Source organism: Bos javanicus, chromosome 2, assembly GCF_032452875.1.
Source record: "Bos javanicus breed banteng chromosome 2, ARS-OSU_banteng_1.0, whole genome shotgun sequence".
Taxonomy (NCBI): domain Eukaryota; kingdom Metazoa; phylum Chordata; class Mammalia; order Artiodactyla; family Bovidae; genus Bos; species Bos javanicus.
Window position 1 is genome coordinate 62986200 of NC_083869.1, and position 24342 is coordinate 63010541.

Consider the following 24342-nt stretch of genomic DNA (forward strand, 5'->3'; position numbering starts at 1 on the left):
TCCAACTGTCTGTGACCCCATAGACTGCAGCACACTAGGCTTCCCTGTACTTCACCACCTCCCAGAGTTTGCTTAAACTCATTTTTATTGAGTCGGTAAGCCATTCAACCATCTCATCCTCTGTCACCCCCTTCTCCTCCTGCCCTCAATCTTTCCCAGCATCAAGGTCTTTTCCAATGAGTTGGCTCTTTGCATCAGGTGGCCAAAGTATTGGGGCTTCAGCATCAGTCTTTCCAATGAATATTCAGGGTTGATTTACTTCAGTTATGTAAAGATTACTATCAGCCCATCTTTTAAGTACTAGTAAATGTTTCACTTTTTTTTTAATTGACAAGACATAGGTAAACTTTTGACACTTTTATCTTCTATTCAAAGGAATGGTTCCCCGCACCCCACCCCCTCCGCTTCAGGTTGTGAGAACAGCCACATATACCCAAAGGGTGGGGGATGGAAGGTTCTGTGGGAACAACTGGGTTAGACTGGATCTGGCCCCTTTGTCATGTGGGAAGGGAAGGACCCTCTCTGAGGGGTGCAGCCCAATTCTCTGTGGGCATGCTCTGGAGGTAGGGTGGAGCAGGGAGGCACTGCTTTTTTTCCACAAGTTCTCCAACCTCGGGCACATCCTCAACAAGATCAAGGTCCCCAACTGCTTCATTTCCTTGTTTCCCCCATTCAAGACTGCCTCTGCCATAAGGATGTTTTCCATCAACCTGTTCACTGATGGATTTTGCCATCACTGATAATCCCTGCCTTGCTCCACTGTCTTATTAAGAGTTGTAAGATATTGATATTCTAATTTTTCATTCCTTTTGCATTTATTAGCTGTGATTTCTCCATAATTAACAACGTTCTCTCATCAACTATTTGATTATCTTCAAATACAACTTGTCCTAGGAAAGCAGGATCAAAACTGGATTCTTTCCCTTTATTTTTCAGAGTCATGAAGAGGGTGTCCTAGCCTAAAGGTGATAAATTGATTTTGTGGGTTTTTCTTGCTTGGACTATCATTCTGGACTCATGGATTATTTTTTGTTGGTTTGATTCCCTCCACTGCAGTCATTATTCTTTTTTTTTTTTTTAATTTATTTGGCTGTGCCAGGTCTTAGCTGCAGCATGCAGGGTTTTTAGTCACAGCATATGGGGTCTAGTTCCCTGACCAGAGATTGAACCTAGGCCCCCTGCACTGGGAGCCCGGAGTCTTAGCTACTGGACCACAGGGAAGTCCTTTTTATTCTTTTTGATGCTCAAACTACCTCATCTTTGGCTCCTATGTCCTTCTGACTCCACCCCAGGGGTCTTTCTTAGTCTCCTTGCTTCCAGATTAAAGATGTCACATTTTTAATGTTTGCCGCCCTAGACCTAAAATCACCTATTTATCTTAGAAAGAGGTTTCTTCAGTGGGAAAGGTACTTAGGAAGCCCCAAACAAGTGTTAAGGATACTCATTGCCACCTGATTGTCTTTACTTTTGATCCTTTTCAAAGTACAGAGTTAGGAAACATTTACTTTTTTTTTTTTTTTTAAATAAGCAGAATCATATCATATCTAATTCTTGAAATCTTGCTTTCCCTTAACTGCATCAAAGAATTGCCTCTGAATCAACTAGGAGAGCTCTGACCCACTCTTTTTTTTTTTTTTTTAACATGTACATTTTATTTTCAGGAGGATGATATCTAATATATGTCAAGAAATGGGGTAAATGCAGCTATTCATTTGGTCTCATCAGCAAAATCGCTGCCACTGAGGTTTTTCTATAATAATTTCAATTAAATTTTTTTTTTTCCTTACTTTGTTGATTGTACATCCAAAAATAATGTGAGGAATCAGTCTCCAGGATAGAGACCATGCAGAGGTTAGAAGACAAATTGGGGCAGGATGTTGGGGTGCAGAGGATGGTATGTTCCTCTATATACCTGCCATGGGAGGTGAAGATGAACTGGTTTGTGATTTTACCCCACTGTGTAACCTATGGAGAGTTGGCATGCTCAAAGAGAGAATACCTGCCAATGGAGAAGAGCTTTCTTTTCCTCTTTCCAGAGAAAAATAAGTTTACCAAAGTTGAAATTGGTACTTTGCACGTGAGTTCCTTCAGATAAATTACTAATTTGTTCTATGATTATATGTTGGATCCTTGTTATGGGATAGGTGCTGGCAGTACAGATGTGGCCCATTTGGAGAAATAGAAGAGTCATGCTTTCAAAAAATCCAGCCAAAGGCACTCTTCTCTTTCTTCACCATAGTTCTCATCTGCATACTGAACTTCTTGACATGCCCAGTCCTTGTATCAAAATGCATAAAGAAATAAGTTCAGTTCCATGGTGACTGTAACCTATCCATACGTGAAAATTTCCCAAGAGAGTTCTAATCCTGAGTTCCATTTCCATGTTCTGTCATAGTTTAATCAAAATTTTCAAGATTTAAGGGCATGGCTAGCTTTTAGCTTTTTTTTTTTTTTTTAAATTTTTCAGCACTTTATTTATTTTTTTTTATTTGATAAATTTAACGCCTTTTATTGCCATACCTCATTTTACTGTGCTTTGCTTTAGTGAGCTTTATAGATACATGTTTTTTTTTTTTTCCTTGTTAATTTTCTGTTTAGTTGATCTATCCATAAGTGTGAGTGGGCCAAGTATTGTGACTCCAGGATAAACCCAAGGAGAAACACCCCAAGACACATATTAATCAAATTAACAAAGATCAAACACAAAGAACAAATATTAAAAGCAGCAAGGGAAAAACAACAAATAACACACAAGGGAATTCCCGTAAGGATAACAGCTGATCTTTCAATAGAAACTCTTCAAGCCAGGAGGGAATGGCAAGACATACTTAAAATGATGAAAGAAAATAACCTACAGCCCAGATTATTGTACCCAGCAAGGATCTCATTCAAGTATGAAGGAGAAATCAAAAGCTTATCAGACAAGCAAAAGCTGAGAGAATTCTGCACCACCAAACCAGCTCTCCAACAAATACTAAAGGATATTCTCTAGACAGGAAACACAAAAATGGTGTATAAACTCAAACCCAAAACAATAAAGTAAATGGCAACGGGATCATACTTATTAGTAATTACCTTAAACGTAAATGGGTTGAATGCCCCAACCAAAAGACAAAGACTGGCTGAATGGATACAAAAACAAGACCCCTACATATGTTGTCTACAAGAGACCCACCTCAAAACAGGGGACACATACAGACTGAAAGTGAAGGGCTGGAAAAAGATTTTCCATGCAAATTGGGACCAAAAGGAAACATTTACTTTTTAAAGAGAAAATATAAGTTCACATTGATATTTCCTATTCAAGCCAAATATTATACAGTCTTAACTTCTTTAAGCACTCCCTCTTCCTATCCACTGCAAATTCTGGTTCCCACAGTATACCTGGAATAGTTTCAAATAATAATAAATATTCCCCACTACAAATGTACGGTCCAAAGATTGTGTTTTAAAGTCAGTTGAAATAACTATTTTATCTGTGTGAGAGATTAATACCAACCTCACATATCACTAGGTGTGTTTCATGTTTTTTAATCTCTTCAATCTTTAGTGAATTCTTATTTCTTTTTAAATAAAACATTTATAGGGTTCTAAAGTCAAAATAAAGTATATTAAGAGACATCTAGCACAGAGAACTATATTCAATATTCTGGATAAATCATAACAGGAAACACTATAAAAAAGAATATATAGATATGTGTTACTGAATCACTTTGCTGTACAGCAGAAATTAACACAACATTGCAAATCAACTATACTTCAGTTTAAAGTAAAAAAAAAAAAAAAGACATCTATTTTCTATCCCTGTCCCTTCAAACCCTCCTCCAGGGGTAATCATTTTTATTAGCTTGTTTTTTAGTCTTCCATTGTTTCTTTTGAAAACACAAGCACATTCACATACATCGGCATACATACATTTTCCTCCTGCTGCATACCCTTCTTGCATAGAAGGGAGGGACTCCACACACTGCCCTGAACTTTGGCTTTTATCACTTAATCTAGACTAGACATCTCCCTTCAGACAGTGTAATCTTCCCTCAGTCTTTCTGCACAGTTATACACGATTTCACTCTATCAATGGACAATATGATTCACTCAGTTCTCTAATAGGAACCTCTGGGTTATTTCCAGTCTTTCCTTAGTACAAACAGCGTCACAATACATGGCCTTGTATGCATGCCATGTATGATCTTTGTTCACTTGTCTTTGGGGTGGATTCCTAGATATGATCTGCTCAGTCAAAGGAAAGACGCCTAGAAGCTGTGCTAGACAGTGACAGATGCCCTGGCACGGGGCAGTGGCAGCCAGGCTGCATTCCCAGTGCTCTCCTGAAGTCTCACCTGAGGAAGAGCTGCGTGAGCAAACTTTCAGCTTCTTGCCAATTTGATATGTGGGACACGGGATCTTGGTGCAATTTTAAAATGTACTTCTCTTATTATGCATGAGGTTAACATGTTTCATGTATTTGGAGCAATACGTTTCTTTTTTTCTCTGGACTGCTTTTGACCATTTGCCTATTGGATTGTGGAACATTTTTGTCTCAATTCTTAGTAGCTCTTTATATATCAGTGATATTAACCCTCTGTAACAGAATATGCTATGGTATTATTTTTTTGATATTGTTGTTTTGGGCATACAGGTCTTTTTTTTTTTTTTTTTAAGGCACTCAAATGCATAGGCTTTGCCCCCGAGTCCTGCTGAATTCTGAGTCACTTAGAAAACTATCTCCTTCCCAGGTTAACAAGAACTGATCTATTTTTTCTATCTTTAGTTATATTTTAAGCAGTGAATGGATTTCAATTCAACCAACACTTTCAAATCCTCCATTCATAGAAAATAAAATAGGTTTCTCAGGACTCTGAATCCCAGCATTCTAAATGAGAACTTACTTTCTGGAAAAGCCTCCTATGTTTATGCCCCAGATGTAGGGAAACACCATCCCATGGAGGGTATAAATATACCATGTCATTTAAGCAGTTCTGGCCATTTTGCACAACATGGCTAAACATTGTATTTATGTGAAGTAACAGACGAGTCACCCCATTCTGGCTCCTCGAAGTTGCACAGCCATGTCTCCCCATGCTGCCGGCCACCTGTCACCCACCACCCCTATATTAGTTTGCCCCCTGAATTCTGCCCCAGGAACAGACTATGACAGCAGGATGACAGTGCTCCAGAAGCAGTGATAGTAATGTTCACGATGCATACAGAACACTTTGACACGCCTCTCTGAGCTAAAATGAACATTCAAACCTGAGCAGATTTCCCCACCTGCCACAGCCCTCAATTCGTTTTCCTTCCCACACTTCACACCCAAGGAGCAGTCCAGTGTATTTGTTGTTGTACTTAGTGAACCCAACAAAAGGTCACCTTTAGGTGGTGTTCGTGAGGGGAACGGGTCAGCACACGGGGAAAAGGTAAGGAGAGGAGGGTTGTGGGTCTTAACAAGGGAAACAGATTAGCTTTCAGACAGTAATTCTAGGATGGAAAGCTCTGGATTAAAATTACTCCAAGAATTTACGAAAACAGAAATCTGCACTCTGAGTGTACAAATGAACTGTTTAACTTGGGGGAATGGTCATTTCCAGAATAGGCATTCACCTCATCAAGGGGAATTATGTACAAAAAAGATCTTCATGACCCAGATAATCACGATGGTGTGATCACTCACCTAGACCCAGATATCTTGGAATGTGAAGTCAAGTGGGCCTTAGAAAGCATCACTACGAACAAAGCTAGTGGAGGTAATGGAATTCCAGTTGAGCTATTTCAAATCCTGGAAGATAATGCTGTGAAAGTGCTGCACTCAATATGCCAGTAAATTTGGAAATTTCAGCAGTGCCCACAGGACTGGAAAAGGTCAGTTTTCATTCCAATCCCAAAGAAAGGCAATGTCAAAGAATGCTCAAACTATCGCACAATTGCACTCATCTCACACGCTAGTAAAGTAATGCTCAAAATTCTCCAAGCCAGGCTTCAGCAATACATGAACCGTGAACTTCCTGATGTTCCAGCTGGTTTTAGAAAAGGCAGAGGAACGAGAGGCCAAATTGCCAACATCTGCTGGATCATTGAAAAAGCAAGCGAGTTGCAGAAAAACATCTATTTCTGTTTTATTGACTATGCCAAAGCCTTTGACTGTGTGGATCACAATAAACTGTGGAAAATTCTTCAAGAGATGGGAATCCCAGACCACCTGACCTGCCTCTTGAGAAACCTGTATGCAGGTCAGGAAGCAACAGTTAGAACTGGACATGGAACAACAGACTGGTTCCAAATAGGAAAAGGAGTACGTCAAGGCTGCATATTGTCACCCTGATTATTTAACTTCTATGCAGAGTACATCATGAGAAACGCTGGGCTGGAGGAAGCACAAGCTGGAATCAAGACTGCTGGAAGAAATATCAATAACCCCAGATATGCAGATGACACCACCCTTATGGCAGAAAATGAAGAAGAACTAAAGAGCCTCTTGATGAAATTGAAAGAGGAGAGTGAAAAAGTTGGCTTAAAGCTCAACATTCAGAAAACTAAGATCACGGCATCCGGTCCCATCACTTCATGGCAAATAGATGGGGAAACAGTGAAAACAGTGGCTGACTATATTTTTTTGGGCTCCAAAATCACTGCACATAGTGATCGCAGCCATGAAATTAAAAGACGCTTACTTCTTGGAAGGAAAGTTATGACCAACCTAGACAGTATATTTAAAAGTAGAGACATTACTTTGCCAACAAAGGTCCCTCTGGTCAAGGTTATGGTTTTTCCTGTGGTCATGTATGGATGTGAGAGTTGGACTGTGAAGAAAGCTGAGCACCGAAGAATTGATGCTTTTGAACTGTGGTGCTGGAGAAGACGCTTGAGAGTCCCTTGGACTGCAAGGAGATCCAACCAGTCCATTCTGAAGGAGATCAGTCCTGGGTGTTCATTGGTAGGACTGATGTTGAAGCTGGAACTCCAATACTTTGGCCACCTGATGCAAAGAGCTGACTCATTTGAAAAGACCCTGATGCTGGGAAAGATTGAGGGCAGGAGGAGAAGGGGACGACAGAGGATGAGATGGTTGGATGGCATCACTGACTCAATGGACATGGGTTTGGGTGGACTCCAGGAGTTGGTGATGGACAGGGAGGCCTGGCGTGCTGCGGTTCATGGGGTTGCAAAGAGTTGGACACGACTGAGCAACTGAACTGAACTGAAACAAAAAATTTATCTCTGGCATGAATACTATCAGACTTGACATTTGGCTTCACAGTCCTCAACTAATTGTAAATGAAATCAAACTGCAGGCAGGTAGACTGATGGCAGCAGCGAGAAATGGTCAGTGTGGGAAAGAAACACAAAAAAAACGCTGAGAGGCTACAGCTGGGGCCAGTGAGTTCATCATCTTTTAGTCTGTCCATTACATCACTTTGCAAAATAATCACTGGTATTGGCAACAAGACACCACATGAGCAAGAGAGCGTAAGATTTCATCCTGAGCCCCGGGTTTAAGAAGTCAGTAAGGTATGTGACAGCTTTTTAAATCATTCCATCTTGAAAAGGCTGGCTTTTTCTTTATAAAGTTTGATACCTAAAATAATGAAGGTTCAATTACAGTATTTGGAAAAGTGTACAGACACGGAAGATCTCATTCCTCTTGAATCATCAAGTGGACCCTAAACAGGGTCTGTGTGGCAGGAAGCATGTTTAGTGTCTGCCAATCAAAGACCACCGAAAGTCTTTCCCAGGTGGTTTTCAGTCATACTTTAATATTGAACATGTTTCTCCAGAACATTTCCAAGGCTTTTCACAAAATGTTCACAGAGCCTTTCAATTCTAGTTTAAAAAAATCCAATTATTCTCAAGTAAAAGGTTCCAGAGCACACATTTCTACAGCTAAAGACCCCAGGAATCACAAATGCAAACGCATGGTAGCCTCATTTCTTCTCCCATTCGTCTCTGATGGGAGTCTGGAAAGCAGAGCTGAGACACAACTACTCACGGAACATGGTGTAAAACTGCTGTGGGTTCAGATTCCACTTGCCCCAGGGCGTCTTGTGGCCTTTCAACTGGGCATAGTTGGCATGGTTGAACTCTGGCTCTGTGCCGAACGAGTCCAGAATTCGGAGCATGCACCTGAAAGATAGACGATGCCATGAGTAAAATAACAACCTTGACCCCAAAGTCAAAAGACCAAAAGCTCTACCCTCTCTCTCAGGAACTACCAAAGATGGACAAATTCTCTAAGTAAGAAATGCCACTGGGCAGGAATCGAGAGGTCTTACACTGGCCTGTCTACTAAACATCCCCAGGTGTGACTTTCGAGCCAGAGCCGATGTCCATACAATCTGCTTTGGACAAGTTGACTAATCACAGAAGATGCTCAAATACCAGTGAAATAAAAAGTTCCCTAAAGCTAGAACTGTAGAAGGCCATGGTCACTGCTGCGCCCCAAGCCAGGGCTGAGCATACAGTGTTGACTATTAATGAACAACTGTGGAAAAAGAAAAGAATTAACATTTTTAGAGGCTACTATGGTATGAATGCTTATCTCCATCCCCCACAACCAGCCCCCCATCCCCCTTCAACCCCACCCCAGCAATTCATAGACTGAAATCCTAAGGAAATGGTATTAGGAGGTGGGGCTTTGGGGAAGTGATAAGCTCATGAGGGTTGGAGAAGTAAATGGCAACCCACTCCAGTACTCTTGCCTGGAAAATCCCATGGACTGAGGAGCCTGGTGGGCTACAGTCCATGGGGTTGCTAAGAGTTGGCATGACTGAGCGACTTCACTTTCACTTTTCACTTCCATGCACTGGAGAAGGAAATGGCAACTCATTCCAGTATTCTTGCCTGGAGAGTCCCAGAGATGGAGGAGCCTGGTGGGCTGCCATCTCTGGGTCCCACAGAGCAGGACACGACTGAAGCAACTTAGCAGCAGCAGCAGAAGTGATTCCACAGAACTCCAGTGCCCCTTCCACAGTATGAAGATACAATATGAAGTCTGCCACCTCACCTGACCATGCTGGCATCCTGGTCTCAGACTTTCAGTCTCCCCAGTATGTGAGCAATACACATTTACTATTTATAAGTCACCCAGGATTTGGTACAGCAGCCCAGGCACACTGAGACAGAGGTCTTATTCTGCTCAGAGCACAAAGCTTGCTCTTTTTCAACAATTATTCAAGATTTTCATCAGTTGACTACAGTACAAGATTTTTGGTAAAGCTTAGAATCTCACTCAGTAGACAGTCATGATTTGTATGTATTTGTGTTTCTGGGAGCTCAAAATGAATTGAAACTGAAGCTGTTTCATTTGGTTATTCCACCAAAGCCTTAGAACAGCACCAACCAAACCCAGTCTATGGCCTGTTTTTGTGTGGTCTTCTAGCTAAGAATGGTCTTTCCATTTTTAAATGGTTAAAAAGGGGAGAATATTTTGTGATGTGAAAATTACATGACATTCAACTTTCAGTGTTCAAAAGTAAAGTTTTATTTGAACTAGCCAAGCCTAGTTGTTTCTGTATGTCTATGGTTGATTACCTAGAGTAACAGCAGAGTTTGGTAGCTAAAATAGAGACCACATGGCCAAGCAAAGACTAAAATATTTATTACCTGGCTCTTTACAGATAAAGCCTTCTGATCATTGCTTTGGAGTACATAAAGAATGGTCAATCAGAAGAAAGGAATCAATACTAAAACAGAATTTATTGATTTTGGTTACATTTATATCATCACTGATTTTCAAGACACCAATGTAAATTTAACTCATGACTGGCCAATGAAACAGCACTATTTTCTGTATCTATTATTATTTCAGCACTACTATTATGTATTAATCATTCTAAATGGCTTTTACTGGACCAATAAGCACAACAGTAAAGAGAGATCAGAGCCCACATTTTAGAATCAGATGATGACAATAACTTTTTGATTTGATTCAGTTTCTTTCTTCCTTCCCCCACTAGGAGGAAATCCATCTTTCAGTCAGTTTTACATCAATGCATGATGCAGAAAAAAAGAATGCAATCGCCAGACTGAATCTTCCAGGAAGAGCAATATTAAGTTGTTATTTTAGTGTGATGATTTTCATGTCAGCATTATCTGTCTAGACAAGGAAGAAAAGAAAGAGGGAGAGAAAGGTGGAAGGCGGGTGGGCCATGACCACAAAGTAAAATACAAGCTGACTACAGAAACAGTGTCCTCCTTCCAGGTCCCCACATGGTTCTCAAGGAACAAGGGATCAACCTAATGACAGAATTTATATGTACGTGTAATTGGATCACTCTGCTGTACACTTGAAACTAACACCATGTTGTAAATCAACTATACTTCAGTAAAAAGAAAGAAAAAAGAGCTGGGATGATGGCAGCTCTGTAGAAGGTTGCTACAGGAACGGGGAGGACACACACTGACTTGTGGGACTGGGGAAGGTTCAGCTCCCGTGAGACGCACAGAGCTGGGGGCCAAAGCTGACAGTGCTCCCAGCAGGCGCGGCAGGGGGAACCAGCCACCCCCCCTCACAGAAACCTTTGCCGTGGAGGCTTTGGCTGCCTACACTTGTTTGTAATGGACTCTAACACTCTCTAGCTTGTGATTCTATTTTTAACTTAGAATTTTGCTGGTGTTATTTTATATTTGGATAATTAAAACAAAGCCTGATGAGTAAAGACGCCTGGCAGGAGCCTCACACTTGAAATCCTGGACTTTTAGATGGGGTCTAAATGTATGCTAAATGATGCTGGCTTCTACTCAATGGAAGACTACAGAATGAATGATGATGGGATGCCTCTACACTTGTCTCTAAGCTTGTAGCTCTACATACTCAAAGCTTTGATCTGGGAATTGTCCTTTTTCTTTTCTTTTTGAGCTTATCTTGGTTTGTTTTACAAAGCAGAGGCAAGAGACTGATCACTGTCTGTGACAGGGGAGGCCGAACATTATAGTTTTCCCTCTTCAATCACTTTCTACATCTGTGTGTTTTGGAATTGGGTTTGTGTTGTTAATATTTATGCTGTTCCTCTAATGCCTTTTGTGTGTCTGGAGCATCAGGAATAGACTGATGACTTTAAAAGATACTTGCCTCGCTGCCCGAGGCAGCTGGCTTCCTAACAGGGATGGCTGCAGCAATGCCAAATGATTCCTGGAACATTCTCTCTGTGCTAAGCCCCGCTATTACAAGATTGGATACTCACAACCTCCTTGCCAGGACCTACTTTCTAATTTGGAGTTTGATGCGAAACAGTGTATCTTGGACTATTTGCATCTCCCTTTCCTGTGTGTTCTCAACGCCCAGCAAAGGCCTCACATGAAGCAAAACAGGTATGAGTTTTGCAGTACCTAGCAGGACACTAGTCACATGTAGATATTCAATACATGTTTAACTGAATGCCCTCAGTGCAATTTAGTCATTCAGTTGTGTCCGACTCTTTGCGACCCCATGAACTGCAGTACATCCTGGGTCCCTACATAAATTGGACAGAATTTATATTTTTTCAAGATAAACAGGACTCATAAGTTTGTGCCTAAACAAAACATCAAATGATAAACTTAACATTTAATACAATTCCTATCATCTTCCATTACCCATGATGAATATAGGGAGCACCACTAATTTCTAACCTTTAAAAGGAAAAGAAATAGGCAAGAAACTTTCTAGAGAATCTGCTTGGCCTTTGGATGAGAATCTCAAGACATATCACACCTCAAAGACACCAATGCTAAAGTCCTAACAGACCTCCTGCCAGCTAATATCACTGACACAGATGATTTATTAAAGAATGGAGGGATTAACATTACACTCTCCCATAAAAGCCCCTCTGAGATAGAGCCTTTTCATCCAACAAGAATCAAATACTCATCAGCAGTGACCATTTTAATAATAAAATCATCCTTTTTAATTGACCTAAATGCTACCACTGAGAATATATTTCCATCCAGACAGCCTTTCTTAATGATGAGAATATGTGAGTCCAGGGACTCTCAAAATGCCCAGTTCCTCTGGCATGTTTATCAGAGGCCTGCCACTCGCAAAAGCCAGAGAAAAACAGCTCTGTCCTTCTTGTTTTTAATGCTATTGCTAAAAAGAAAAAAAACTTTATTCACTGATAAGGCTTATTAACCAAGCATAAAGATGGCTACTCCCATATAACAGAGAACATTTATCGTGGTCTGAAGATTTGAAAAGAAAACAACAAACTGCCATCCTGGACCACCCCAAATTTATATTTTGTTTTTGTTTTTTTTTTAAGAAACTACAGGCCCACCTCATTTTATGGTGCTTCACTTTTTGGATTTTGCAGATACTCATTCTTTTTTCAATTTTTTAATACAAATTAAAGGTTTGTGGCAACCCTGCACTGTCAGATGTTGGTTAGCAATTTTTAGCAATAACCTATTTAAAAGAGTTTCCTTTCCCTTTCCAGTTTTACTGAAAAATAATTGACACACAGCACAGAATGTTTCAAGTGTATAGCATAATGATTTGACTTATATACAAAGTGTAATGAATACCACACGCTTAGTAAACAACCATCATTGTAGAGATACAAAATAAAGTTTCTTTTCCTTGTGATAAGAACTCTTGGGGCTTGATCTCTTAACAGCGTTGGTAAGTAATGCAGCAGTGTTAATAATATTTATCACATTGTATATTACATCCCTCACTTATCTCATAACTGCAAGTTTATACCTTTTGACTACTATCCTCCAACTCCTCCTCCCCCACTCCCCACTTGTTATAACCACAAACCTGACCTCTTTTTCCATGAGTTTGCCTTCATCTTTATTTTTGAAGTATAACTGACCCATAACACTATGCCAGTTTCTGGTGTACAACTTAGTGATTCCATATTTCTGTACATTACAAAATGATCAGAATAAGTCTCATTACCATCTGTTACCATATCACTGACTATATTCTCACACTGTGCATTTCATAACTGAAAGTATTTTTTAAATTAAATATGTACTTTTTTTTTTACTCATAATGGTGTTGCACACTTACAGTATAGGGTAAACATAACTTTTATATGCACTGGGAAACCCAACCCCCCCCCCCCAAAAAAAACAAAAACAAAAACGTGGGACTCGATTTATTGTGGCATTCACCTTACGGCACCTGGATCTGATGTGGATTCAAGTAGCCCTTCCTCCCGGAATGCTGGCAGCTATCACCTTGCTATGGGTGGGACTGGAGATGGAGGGGCTAGAGCTGAAGTTGGGGGTGAGGTAGGGCTTCCTCTGGGCTAGGCGGCCGTCACCTTCCTATCAGAGGTGATCTGATCCTAAGGTTCTGGAGCAGAATCCTGAGATTTCGGGTGAAGCTGGCTCTGTTCTTATCTATTTGGCTGCATGGTGCAGCACACAGTATCTTTGCTGCATCATTCGATATCTTCTGTTGTGGTATCAGCAGCTGTAGTGTGCAGGCTTAGTTACTTTGCTGCCTATGGGATCTTAGTTCCCTGACCAGGGATTGAATCCATGTCCCCTGCATTGCAAGATGGATTCTTTACCACTGGACCACCAGGGAAGTCTCACCTGTTCCTGTTAAGTGTGTGCTTTTCCCTGTCCCAGCACTGAGACCCTCACCCCTGAGTGCAGAGTGCTGAAGCAAGGGCAGAGGGTGCAGGCTCTCAGCTTGTCAGCCAACCACAGAGACGCGAGCTGTCTCTGACATGCTCGCTGTGTGGGCACCAGCCACTGTTTCCCTTCCTCTACTGAGATGTAGGCTTGGGTCCAAGTACCTTCTGCCGCTCACAGATAGCCTTTTGCCGCCCCCAATCTCCTCTGTTTCTGCCTATATGTGGCGTTGCTGGCAGGTGGAGCCTGTGTGCCCAGGTATTTAGGGTGAGCTGCTGTCAGATCTGGGCTGCTTCTGATGCACTGCTTGAGTAAGCGTCAACAGTAGCCACTGCCACCCACTCAGGTTCCATCCTGGGTCCAGGTCGCCTCTGTGTCCCACTATTTTCCCTCTCTCATCATGGCCACCCTGGATCCAGGGCCATGCTGTGACATGGAGTAAGAGGGGCTGGAGTATTTAGTCAGCTAGGGCTGGCACACTCTGAGGCAGCTGCAGGAAGCCTCTGTTTATCCTCTCTGCCCTGCCTCATGGGCAAGCCCGGGGACACGTTCTCCTCACAAGCAGGGTCTAAGCTTCCCACAGCTCTTCTGTTAGTGCCGGTGGCCCACCAACTTAACAAGGGGGTTCATCTCTCTCAGGTAGGACCCCATGACTCAGGGCCCCAGTCTAGCTCTCACCACTTTTCAGGGCAGTGTCCCTTTTCCGGAGCCCCTTCCCAGGGATCCCTGCCTGATCGCTTTTCCTTCCTTCCTCCCTGATTACCTGTGGGTCTTTCTTACAGTCCTGGTCATACAGACTATTTCTGCAAACTTCCAGTTAGTTTTCAATGAGAACTGTTCCATGTTTAGATGTATTCTGGATGTGTATGTAGCAGGAGACAAGTTCCACATTCTCCTACTCCACCATCCTGATCAATCCTCCTATTATTCTTTATTAATAAGAATTGTTAAAGTCAAACTGATACTTTATTTTGCCTGTTGAACACTGAGACTTACAGCTATTCTCATGCAAGTGTTTAAAGTAGTGTCAGGGGGGATATATGTATACCTATGGCTAACTCACATTGTATATGGCAGAAATCAACATAATATTGTAAAGCAATTATCCTCCAATTTAAAAAAAGTAGTATCTTAGACACAGTAGCATTAAACTAAGCCTCTCTTAGAAAGAGTGTAAGGAAATTGAAAAATTAATAAGCTTCATTATAGAATTCAATGTTATTTAGTGTCAGGCTTGTGTACCATGTAAAACTGTTTCAAATACTAAGTCATGGTCTCAAACTCACATATATGGAAATAGTGAGATCTTCTATTAAATAATAAAACTGTGCAGAGTAACACTGAACTCCAGTCATACTAAGCATAAGGCATATCTTTAAAAATATAAGACCCTAGCATTTAGACAAGCTACACCCAGCTTTTTCTTCCAAGAATAACAATACTGATGGAGGAAAGGGACAGAGAAATGAGTCACCATCTCAAATCTAAAGAACACAAGAAATGACACTGTCCATATTTTATCAAAATTGTTACTTGATTAAACAGATGAGATTAGTGTATGCAGACAGAGATGCAAGCTAAGTGTTAGGAGAGGAAAAATAAGGCTGGACATTTGGATTCTACTCTTAAATCAGTGAAACCAATGAAGAGTGTTGAAAGTCAAAAGACACCGTGGAGAATCTGAACTTCAATTAGGAATGAGAAACACTCTGCACAGCTCAAAAGATGATATTCGATAAGCTTTTTCTACTGGCAACCATGCAACTCTTGTTAACAAAATAAAAAGCTCTAAAAATTTAAGAACAAAACAAGTACGAGCACTTACTGGTAATGAACCCAAGATGGTCCAAGAGTTTTCTTGAATTGAGCGAGTCCTACAATATCAATATAAATGAGCTCAACGATTCGATCTCCTACAGTTGGGCAGCCAGATCGGTTTCCAACGACCTTCTTCATTATTCTAGAGAAAGAACAGAAAGAAGAAAAAAAGAAAAACAATTTACTACAAGCATTACACTTAGCAACTTTAATAGGCAAAGAAACATCCCAAGAATCCTTATCAGGAAGAATGACACAGCTGTTCCCAGTCAGCTGCCTATCCAAATTTTGCCCAGTCATCAGGTCCATCCAAAGCCTCAATTCTGAGTCTTGCAAAAGCAAATGGTGGTATACAAATACAGCCTTAGAAACCAAAGAAGATCTGGGTCTGTCTATCTCTATTTAATTTGCTGGTCAAGAAGATTATGGAGGTCTTTAAGCATTGGTGAAAGGGCCAGATGTGTTATTTAAACAGATAATTGTGGAAGCAACATGCAGCAATGGTTTCCAAACATGCCTGCACATTAGAATCACCCAGTGATCTTGGTGGATTTTCCTAAGCCCAGGCCATATATATTCCAGACAACATAAATCATACTCTCCAATCTAGCAGCCATGAGATCTTAGGAAGTTAACTTCTCTGAATCTTTCCTCATCAAAAACAAAACAAAAAGGATTAGATACGGAGAAGATGGTAAGACAGAAACCTTTCGGGAATTCTTTAGGTAGTTGAAATAGGTATTGAAAGCAAAGTACATATACTGGATACTCAGTACCTATCAGTTTCTCCCAGAGTCTGTTCTTGCCCTTATTGACCTCCTTCCATTTCAATACAAGCCTCTACAGTACAAACTTCTTTCGATACCGCCCTGTACAGAAAATAGTTTGGCCAAGAAAATGCACTATCATAGTAAACACCTTCTTTCAACAAAATAAGAGACGATTCTACACATGAACATCAACAGATGTTCAATATCTATATCATACTGATTATATTTTTTGCAGCCAAAGATGGAGAAGCTCTATATAGTCAGCAAAAATAAGACCAGGAGCTGACTGTGGCTCAGATCATGAACTCCTTGTTGCCAAATTCAAACTTAAATTGAAGAAAGTAGGGAAAACCACTAGACCATTCAGGTATGACCTAAATCAAATCCTTTACAATTATACAGTGGAAATGACAAATAGATTCAAAGGATTAGATCCGATAGACAGAGTGCCTGAAGAACTATGGATGGAGGTTTGTAACACTGTACAGGAGGCAGTGATCAAAACCATCCCCAAGAAAAACAAATGCAAAAAGGCAAAGTGGTTGTCTGAGGAGGCCTTACAAATAGCTGAGAAAAAGAAGAGAAGTAAAAGGCAAAGGAGAAAAGGAAAGATCTACCCATCTGAATGCAGAGTTCCAAAGAATACCAAGGAGAGATAAGAAGCTTTCCTAAGTGAACAATGCAAAGAAATACAGGAAAACAACAAAATGGAAAAGACTAGAGGTCTCTTAAAGAAAATCAGAGATCCCAAGGGAACATTTTATGCAAAGATGGGCACAATAAAGGACAGAAATGGTATGGACCTAACAGAAGCAGAAGATATTAAGAAGAGGTGGCAAGAATACACAGAAGAATTATACAAAACGATCTTCAAGACCCACATAATCACAATGGTGTGGTCACTCACCTAGAGTCAGACATCTTGGAGTGAGAAGTCAAGTGGGCCTTAGAAAGCATCACGATGAACAAAGCTAGTGGAGGTGATGGAATTCCAGCTGAGCTATTTCAAATCCTAAAAGATAATGCTGTGAAAGTGCTGCACTCAATATGCAGCAAATTTGGAAAACTCGGCAGTGGCACAGGACTGGAAAAGGTCAGTTTTCATTCCAATCCCAAAGAAAGGCAATGCCAAAGAATGTTCAAACTACTGCAAACTGCACTCATTTCACATGCTAGCAAAGTAATGCTGAAAATAGTCCAAGCTGGGCTTCAACAGTATGTGAGCCGAGAACTTCCAGATGTACAAGCTGGATTTAGAAAAGTCAGAGGAATCAAAGATCAAATTGCGAACATCTGTTGGATCATAGAAAAAGCAAGAGAATTCCAGAAAAACATCTATTTCTGCTTCACTGATTATGTTAAAGCCTTTTTGGATCACAACAAACAGTGGAAAATTCTTCAAGAGATGGGAATATCAGACTACCTTACCCACCTCCTGAGAAATCTGTATGCAGGTCAAGAAGCAACAGTTAGAACTGGACGTGAAATAATGGACTGGTTTCAAATTGGGAAAGGAGCACGTCAAGGCTGCATATCAGCACCCTGCTTGTTTAACATATATGCAGAGTACATCATGCGAAATTCTGGGCTGGATGAAGCACAAGCCTGAATCAAGATTGCTGGGAGAAATATCAATAACCTCAGATACGCAGATGACACCGCCCTATGGCAGAAAGTGAAGAAGAATTAGAGAGTCTCTTGAAGAAAGTGAAAGAGGAGAGTGAAAAAGTTGGCTTAAAACTCAACATTCAGAAAACTAAGATCATGGTGCTCCGTCCCATCACTTCATGGCAAATAGATGGGGAAACAATGGAAACAGTGACAGACTTGATTTTCTTGGGTTCCAAAATCACTGCAGATGGTGACTGTGGCCATGAAATTAAAAGACGCTTCCTCCTTGGAAGAAAAGCTATGACCAACCTAGTAAAGACGTTACTTTACCAACAAAGGTCCATCTAGTCAAAGCTATGGTTTTTCCAGCAGTTATGTATGGATGTGAGAGTTGGACCATAAAGAAGGCTGACTGCCAAAGAATTGATGCTTTTGAACTGTGGTGTTGGAGAAGACTCTTGAGAGTCCCTTGGACTGTAAGACGATCCAACCAGTCAATCCTAAAGGAAATCAATCTTGAATGTTTATTGGAAGGACTGATGCTGAAGCTGAAACTCCAATACTCTGGCTACCTGATGCAAAGAGCTAACTCACTGGAAAAGACCCTGATGCAGGGAAAGACTGAAAGCAGGAGGAGAAGGGGACAACAGATGACGAGATAGTTAGATGGCATCATCGACTCAATGGACATGAGTTTGAGCAAGCTCCAGGAGATGGTGAAGGACAAGGAAGCCTGGAGTGCTCCAGTCCACGTGGTCACAAAGAGTCAGACATGACTAAGCTACTGAACAACAACAAAATACTGCTCTGGGCTGTTTGCTAATTTTTTCTCTTATGTCTAATTTTTCCTTCTGACTAGACTGTATTTAAGAACTGGCACTATGGTTTATACTTTTTCATTATCCTTCCATCCATCCACTAACATAAACCTAATCATCTATTTAAACCTTGCCTTGCACTCAGAGCCAAACTTGATTGTAGGTGAGCTTCACATGGTGAAGCATATAACTGCTAACCATACTGCCACCTGCCCAGAAATTGGCCATTTATCTATTTATCCCTGCTCACATCCCATAATAATCCTTAACCAGACTATGGACACCCTATTCCAAGGGACAAGAGTCATCAACAAGCCTCTGCCTACAGCTCCTCAATGACACTGCTCTAGGCACCCTTTTCTCCACTGGGTTTCTGAAAGAACCAATTTCTTACCAAGAATTTGAAAATTTTTTCTGTAAAGGGCCAGGTAGTAAATACTTTCATCTTCGCCACATATTCTCTGTCATAGCTATTTAACTCTGCTCTTGTAGAAGGAAAGCAGTCACAGATAATATACAAACAATGGGTGTGGATCCGTGGGCCCATGAAACTTGATTAATAAAAGAGGATCCCTGTGCTATACCTGGGAGCATCAACAGAGAGTTATGCCTGAGTCTTACCCCCAAAAGCTGTCATTTAATCAGTCTGGGATATGGTCTGGGCTGGGGGAGTCTAAAAAGATCCCTAGGTGATTCTAATGTGCAGGCATGTGTGGGAACCACTGCTCCAAAATTAATAAACACATCTGGCTTTGACACCAGGGCTTAAAGACCTCCATGATCTTCTTGACCAGCAAATCAAATCTCTGCCTAGTAGATCCCTAAAATGACTTTTTGGGCCTCCCTAGGGAGTACCTATCCCCAGAGCACCCATAGTGTTCCATTTCTTCACCATCCTCTCTTCCATTGATGAGATCCATTGATCTCTTCACTTATTTGTTCAGTAAACAGTTATGAGTACCTGCTGTTTTAGGTGCTCAATCAATACACACTGGTGAGCAATATTCACAGTTTCTCCACTCCCTGGGCTTATCATCCTCACCTCAAGTAGTACTAATCACATTGCAATTAGTGTCACTATTGTACAATGCATTAGTTGTAATTATCAAAAGATCTGCATCTCCTTGACCACAGGCTGATCATCTCTATGTCCCATACCAAGAACCAGCCCAAAGGAGGAGATGAAGGAATGACCGTGCAATGTATGAATACACCCACTTCAGAGGTTGTGTCCCCAATGTGTTTTTTAAGGAAGCAGGACAAAGGCAATGGCAGGCAGCTATTAAAGAGTGGTGAAGGGCTCAGAAAGACCTTGGGTTTCTCGAGCTTTGAAAGGAGCATTGTGGTTCCATGGTCAAGAGCACAGGCTCTAAGGTCAGAGAGACAGAGGGCTCAAATCCTGGCTCTCCCACAAACCCTCAATAGGACCTTGAAGAACCCATTTTTGGTTTGAACCCCAGTTTCCTTATCTTTAAAATGCAGAAAGCAATATAGTACCTACTTTTGGCTTGCACTAAGGACTAAATAAAATATAACATGTGAAGTGCTTAATATCTGGTGCACAGGAAGTGTTCAACAAATGTTAGTTCTAAACGGGCACCATTAATATTATGGCTGTCATAACTGGTGACATATGATATTTTCACCATCAGTATCATAACTGTTGATATTACTGCTATAACTAAAGCTCAGATCATGGATTTAGCATATGGAAACCATTTAACAAATGAGAGCTGACATTGTTTTATTGATAATACTGCTTTTTCATCTCAATACTGCCTTTAATCCTGTGTGGACCTTGGACCTAACACAGTGACCTCGCTGGACAATAAAGTAGGAGCAAGGTGGGACATATGCTGTCTTACGTCTTCCATCTCTAGAATGTCCCTTCAAGTGTTTTCTTTTCGAACAGTTGACATATTGCTTCATGCTAACTTGGCTGTTGGGTAGAGAGTCTCAATGGGCAGTTATCCAAAAAGGAGGGAAGGAGAGCTAAGCACTTCTGCTTGGTCAGCCGTGTCAGTCTAAAAGTGATTAACGGCGGACTCAAGCTAGAAGCACATTTCAGTGAAACCAAAAAACCCAGGTAGAATTAACAGACTCAGAGTTGCAAGTGGGCTAATTGAAATAGGATTGGATCAGTGCTTTCGAGAAACTCATCTTCTACAAATTAAATTACAAACAGGAACCTGCCCTGTTTGAAGATTTAGAAAGTGTGATGTTGAGGAGGGAAGGGTATGCATTTCAGCAAGAGACAGGGAATTAGGAAAGTTAATAATGTTTTGTGCTGCAGATGTTGGAAGCACCTGTAACAGCAGAGAATAAGCTCCTTAGTTTGAATTTTCTGGCATTCATTTATCAAGCCTCTGGAGCCTGAAGCTACAATGAAAACATATTAGCCTTTTCACAGTGTATGTATTTAGCTCCTGAAAATAATCTTCTTATCTCCTGTTTAGTGAATTATCACTTTCATTTTCCTCCACAAGAAATTACACACTAATAGAGGGCTTTAAGAGTTTACAATTTCTTTTTTGTATTCTGATTTTAAAATTGAAAAGTAATCTCCTTACTCCTTGAGCTCCGCCAGTGAAGCTGAAATCCTAATGTCATGGCCCAGTAAGTACAGAGATGTAATTAAATCACTCCACTGAACTAATTCACCAAGAGGGCCACCACTGAAAGCTGTCTCTGCAATCTTAAATCCAGATTCCTTAGTCAGGAGGCCCAGGTGAACAAGGACCTGAAAAAAAAAAAAGAGGGACATACTGATTCTCATTGGATCAAGTACAAATTCCACAGTAACCTACCAAAAAAATCACTCACCAATTCCAAAGTCAGGTTTATATTCTAATAAAATCTCAACATGGGGTAAATAATTTTTCTAGAAGGTAAACAGAAAGAAAGGAAATGATCTCTCATTGTTGTTTTAGAGAAATAAAGTCATTACTGCATTTGGTATGGCTTTGGACAGGTAATCCCGTTGTCCAAAGGTGAAAAATCAGGATTAAAGGACAGTCAACCAGGACAATAAAATATCTTTTAACAATACTGGGCTTTTTTCCCACAGTTGGAAAATTTTTAAGCTTTTAACATGATAAATTTCAAACACTAACAAAAACAGGTATGACAATATAGTCAATTATGATGTACTTAACAATTACTGACTTCAACAATGATTAACTCCTGACAGATCTTATTTAATATACACCCCTCACTTTCTCCCAACCCCTCCAGCTCATCTTGAAACAAATCTGACAGAGCCTATCATCTGTAAAAATCTCAGCTGGAATTTCTAAAAGAAATACATTTTCACTTAAAAAATACAACTGTAATATCACTGTCACCCCTAACACAGCTATTAATTTCTTAGTATCATCCAATATCCAGTCAGTGCATACACTTGCTCAGCTGTCCCTTATTTTTCCCAAGAACAGTTATTTGAGCCAGAATTCAAATAAAGTGCATAAACTGTAATGTCTCATACCTCTCTAACCGTCTTTAACTCTAGTTAACTGCTTGATCTTTCTTTCTGGGAGGGAGAGGGGCTTGTAATTTACTTGTCAAAGAAACTGGGTTGTATTTCCAGTAGAGTTTTTCACCCTCTAGATTTCACTGACCGTAAAACAGATTTTTCTGTCCCTTGTATTTATGGTAAATCAATAACTACAGCTGCAGCCACAATCAAATTTGTATTTGATTTTTTGGGCAACACTACTTCATAGATAGTGCTGTGTACTTGCAGTGGTAGGAACAATATCTGGGTGTTTCTGTTTTGTGGTGTTTGCAGCTACTGATGATCACTAACTAGATGCATTAATCCATTATGGCTTGCCATTGATGACATTCTATCATTCCTTCTGCATTCAGTAGCTGTAATATTGGTACTTCTAGAAAGAGAAAACTATCCCTCATGGACAGATTACATAAGAAAAAGCCTGGTAAATACCTGATTATTTCCTTTTACTTACTGGTTTTCAAAATAACAAATTTGTTCTTTAGCATTCTCTAATGATGACAAAGGAAGATTTTTTTTTTAAATATGTGTATTATTATACATGAACATGAACATAAGTATATTTGATGGCTTTCAGTACACTGCAGTTATTATTCTTACTGATGATCAAATTGTGCCACCTTGGGCAATGGGAAGCTATTAAAGTTGGCTTTCAAGTTCTTTGAAAAAATTCTAGTAGTCTTTGATCATTTCTTTTTTTTCATATGTAGAAAGATATTATGCTCACATGAGATTCATATTTAATACATATCAGTATGTTTTAGCTGACAGTGAGAACAGCATTCAGTATGGGTTTCCAGATGTAAATTCAGAGTAGCAAGGCAGCTTTTTTTTTTTTTTTTAATTTTATTTTATTTTTAAACTTTACATAATTGTATTAGTTTTGCCAAATATCAAAATGAATCCGCCACAGGTATACATGTGTTCCCCATCCTGAACTCTCCTCCCTCCTCCCTCCCCATACCATCCCTCTGGGCAAGGCAGCTTTTAATGTGGTCCAACTGACTGAAGTCTGAAAGGAAAACAGCGCTGTTAGCTTAACTAAACCTAGGGTGGAAGAGCTTCACGCTCAGGGATATTACAGGGGTTTCCCAAGCATCTCCTCATGAACGTCAAAACAAACTGGCTCAAGTTTCATTTACAGTTTCTCTGTCTCAGGAACACAAGCAGAACCGCCATCGAACACAGCAGCACTGAAACTCACCAGCTGGTTGCCCAAATGACAGAAATGACAAATACCCAGAGAATGAAACTGTCACGATGATGTGACAGGAAGCTCTTTAAGGTTGTATTCGAGTAAAAACAGAATTAAACTTCCTGATGCTACTGAGAGTGAGTCAGATGGTACATAGGAAAATCTTATAGGCAGATATTCTGCTTGGCTTCACTGAAGAAAAACGCGTGCTAGTTCCTACTAAGATTGTTGTAAACCGGGGAAAGGAAAGCCCAAAACTGGCTGTACAAGAAGACACTGTGTGGATTCACCCCCAGGGAATATCACTGGGGACATGACACCTCTCTTAGTCTCGTCTCCATGAAAATCAAATTTTCAAGAAAACTGGCATTCAGCTGAAGTGAATTAATCAGAAACTCACTTTCTTCCGCTTTCTCTTCTCAAGATTCTGCTTCATTGCCAAGGACTTGATTGCTTGGATCCACGCATCAGCCATTCGCCGGATCCGCAGTCTCATCCATCGGAATTCTTCATGCTTTTTCATCATACTGTAGAGAATATTAACATCTGTACGAATTTCTGCCTAGAAACAGAAATTTAATAAAAACGAATAGGAGATAAGAAGCCCAAAAGCATAATGGTTTTCATGATGTGACGTTTGAAAACTTGAAAGAGAGAGTCAATTAAACATGTGGCTTCAAAAGGGAGTCTGGTTCACTGAAGAGCTTTGCTTGAAGGTCCTGGGGCTGCAAATTGAGGCAAACGGCCACTGACTGCTGCTCTGCTATATAAGGGACATCATTAAAAAATTAGAAGTGGAGAAAAGCAGCACAGGCATTGCCAAGCCCTGAGCTAGGTCAAAATGTGTATTTTACAGTGAAGTGCATCTTGAAATTATCTGCACCTGAATTTATTGGCCCTTTGGATCTACTTCGGGGGAGCAGACTCCTGGGAAAACTGAAGTTTATCCTTAACAGGCTACCTGCCATTATGGAGGCTGCCACAAAGCCTCATTCCGTCCACAAAGAAGGAAAATACAAGCTAACCCTCTAGTCTTGCCCCAATCCAAATAAA

The 24342-nt window shown here is 40.5% G+C and overlaps 1 protein-coding gene across 7 annotated transcripts in view; it reads right to left on the minus strand.

Annotated features, from left to right (window-relative positions):
- MGAT5 (alpha-1,6-mannosylglycoprotein 6-beta-N-acetylglucosaminyltransferase) overlaps nucleotides 1–24342 on the minus strand; it is a 398273-nt gene that overhangs the window by 131108 nt on the left and 242823 nt on the right. For all 7 annotated transcript variants that reach the window (XM_061439540.1, XM_061439539.1, XM_061439514.1 and 4 more), the window contains 4 exons: nucleotides 23690–23851; nucleotides 21151–21320; nucleotides 15389–15523; nucleotides 7985–8118 (listed from right to left, as the gene is read on the minus strand). In XM_061439540.1, coding sequence (XP_061295524.1) covers nucleotides 7985–8118; nucleotides 15389–15523; nucleotides 21151–21320; nucleotides 23690–23851 — 601 coding nt within the window. The remainder of the gene's footprint in view (nucleotides 1–7984; nucleotides 8119–15388; nucleotides 15524–21150; nucleotides 21321–23689; nucleotides 23852–24342) is intronic.